The sequence below is a fragment of the Aotus nancymaae genome, unplaced genomic scaffold (genome assembly GCF_030222135.1).
Source record: "Aotus nancymaae isolate 86718 unplaced genomic scaffold, 86718_ANA_hifiasm-v0.15.2.pri h1tg000025l, whole genome shotgun sequence".
In the NCBI taxonomy this organism is placed as follows: Eukaryota; Metazoa; Chordata; class Mammalia; order Primates; family Aotidae; genus Aotus; species Aotus nancymaae.
In genome coordinates this window covers 6914207-6916973 of record NW_026988438.1, presented here as the reverse complement: position 1 = coordinate 6916973, position 2767 = coordinate 6914207, and the positions used below count along the sequence as shown (strand labels likewise).

The following is a 2767-nucleotide window of genomic DNA, read 5'->3' as shown; positions in this document are numbered from 1 at the left end:
CGTCACGGGGCTGCTGCCCCGCGGACGCCCTAGACGTCCTGAGGGAAGGCGGGGCCCGGTGGCGCCAGTGCCAAGATGGTGAGCCGCCGCAGACCCGGCTACCGGGAGCAACCGCTCTGGCGTGAGGCCGGAAGTCCCATCCTACTTCGCCGGCAGCTAGCGCGAAGCTGACTGGAACTCGACCTTGTTTTGGCGTTGCTAGGAGACGCGGCTCCTGCGCGCCCCCCACCGGCCGGCGCCTGGGCGGCGCACAGGCAGGGGGCGGGGCCTGTGGCGTGGAGCACCGTTAGGGCAGCCTGGCGCGCGGCGCCCGCCCGGCGCCCAGGACTCCGCCACCGCCCACGCCTCCCTAGTGCCAGCTAACAGGTATCAGCGAACCTCCTCAGCGGCTGAGAGAGACGCCGAGTGAAGAGGAGGGAAGGACGGTTAGTCAGGTGAGCCGCGGCGGGGTGGGTGGCCAAGGGCGACCACGCCCTGCCGAGGGAGAAGAGCCGGCCGTGTGCGGAGGGGCGGGGTGAGGGGATCCCGCTCCGAGGAGGGTCGGCTTACCCGGCGGGCGCGCCAGGTCGGATCTTCTGCGCCTCAGGGACCCACACAGCGGGCACCCTCGGGCCAGCCGACAAAGGGTTAACGCGTTGGCGGTGACTGCGGGCCCCGGATGTGAGAGCCTCGGCTTGGCGCCCTGGCCATGCTGCAGGTGCGCCGGGCCGGGTGGAGGCGGCAGGCTGGCGGCGACGTGACCGCTCGAGGCCCCCATTCCCCTGCAGAGGCCGCTCGGCTCCCTCCGAGAACGCCGCCTTTTCTAACTTAAGGGCAACAGGTGGTGCCGGTGGACCAAGAAAGCGCCCGGCTCTTCTACGCTGGGAGCGGCAGTTACCCTCACCAATTAGGGAGCGGAGGCGGGAGTTGCATGGCTGCTCTGATGCGGGTGACCAATGGGATTTGGAATTATGGGTGGACCGGGAGGAGTGGGCGTGGTCGGAGTCTGAGTCCAGCGTTTCTAGTGCGGCAACTGCCAGAGCTGCTTGGAGAGCTGAGCTGGAAGGACGTTGGGTGTGCTTCGCTCTGCGTAGAAACGCCTGCCAATGCGTTCCCATTTGGACCCAGACTCCATATCGGGAGGTGAGAACGTTATTTTTAAAGAGATGGGAGATAATAGTGATCTTGCAGTGCTGTTAAGCCTGTGGAATTAGATTCCCAAGATAGGACCTATGAGTTTTCTGCCAAATAGGCACTTTGTGGTTACCGCGACTTAGACCAGATACTGGTGACTGTGTTCTTTCCAGAATGAGGTCTTTGAGGTTTGGGGACCCAGGAGAATAGCATACATATTACTGCAATTTAAGTAAACCAAATAATTTCAATCACTGTTATTCCATCGTTTGCCTTGGATTGTATGCGTTTTCATATACGTTTCATCTCTTCTGGTTTGTTTAGCAAAGCAAGTTGTAAGCTATTCATGTTATTTTAGCAAAATAGAATAAACCTGTTTACTGTATTATTTCAGAAGAATAACTTATCCCTTCTTCCCTCTCCCAGCAGTCTTATAGCTGGATCCCCTACGAAGACAAGTTCTAAAGCAAGAAGAGGAAAGCATTTCAATTTGGGACATTTATTCACAGCTGGAAATGGGGAATGGGCTGTCAGACCAGACATCTATCCTGTCCAGCCTGCCTTCATTTCAGTCCTTCCACATTGTTATTCTGGGTTTGGACTGTGCTGGAAAAACAACTGTCTTATACAGGCTGCAGTTCAATGAATTTGTAAATACCGTACCTACCAAAGGATTTAACACTGAGAAAATTAAGGTAACCTTGGGAAATTCTAAAACAGTCACTTTTCACTTCTGGGATGTAGGTGGTCAGGAGAAATTAAGGCCACTGTGGAAATCATATACCAGATGCACAGATGGCATTGTATTTGTTGTGGACTCTGTTGATGTCGAAAGGATGGAAGAAGCCAAAACTGAACTTCACAAAATAACTAGGATATCAGAAAATCAAGGAGTCCCTGTACTTATAGTTGCCAACAAACAAGACTTGAGGAACTCATTGTCTCTTTCAGAAATTGAGAAATTGTTAGCAATGGGTGAACTGAGCTCGTCAACTCCTTGGCATTTGCAGCCTACCTGTGCAATCATAGGAGATGGCCTAAAGGAAGGACTTGAGAAACTACATGATATGATAATTAAAAGAAGAAAAATGTTGCGACAACAGAAAAAGAAAAGATGAATATCCATACCTATTATATCTGTGTGGAGTAGGTTTTCTCTGGTCTGATTTTGACAAATAGAAGAGTGTCTACAGCCTGGTTTGCCTGTCTGCCCTCCTGGATGCTATTAAAGCTTTGTTTTGTTGAACAATCAGATGCCCAACTCTGTTGCCTTGTGGAAGATGAGTAAATGCAGTGCTTCTTAAAGTGGTCTCTTCTCCCTACCCCACAATTCTTTTGGTACTACCATTTGGGGAAGCCAAGCAAGGATAGTAAATTGACCAGAACACAGTTGTGGAAATTTGACCTGAAGTTAGCGAAATAAAACTTTAAAGAGTGTCTACCTAGTGTTTTTTGCTTATATCTTTTAGGGGGAAGCCTTTGCAAGAAAATTGCATACAAGGCTTTGTAATGATAAAGTACTAATTGATGGAAATGTTCAGGTAGATTACCATACATGCAGTTACATTGATCACATTGGTCCACCCAGTCCTTTTTTGAAGTAAGAGACAAGGAGTAAGTATTTGCTTTTTAAAGTTTTGGCCAAATGATTTTT

The 2767-nt window shown here is 50.8% G+C and overlaps 1 protein-coding gene across 4 annotated transcripts; it reads left to right on the top strand.

The window, feature by feature from the left end:
• The first annotated feature begins 360 nt into the window (after positions 1–360).
• ARL4A (ADP ribosylation factor like GTPase 4A) lies at positions 361–2550 on the top strand. 4 transcript variants are annotated; one of them, XM_012450725.3, is made up of 3 exons: positions 420–434; positions 1005–1122; positions 1543–2550. In XM_012450725.3, the coding sequence occupies exon 3, from the start codon at positions 1629–1631 to the stop codon at positions 2229–2231; it is 603 nt and encodes a 200-aa protein (XP_012306148.2). In that variant the 5' UTR covers positions 420–434; positions 1005–1122; positions 1543–1628; the 3' UTR covers positions 2232–2550. The 4 variants fall into 4 exon arrangements, with proteins under 4 accessions (XP_012306149.2, XP_012306150.2, XP_012306148.2 ...); XM_012450726.3 differs by lacking the exon at positions 1005–1122 and having other exon boundaries at positions 361–434; positions 1540–2550; XM_012450727.3 differs by lacking the exon at positions 1005–1122 and having other exon boundaries at positions 366–434.
• The last annotated feature ends 217 nt before the right edge of the window (positions 2551–2767 follow it).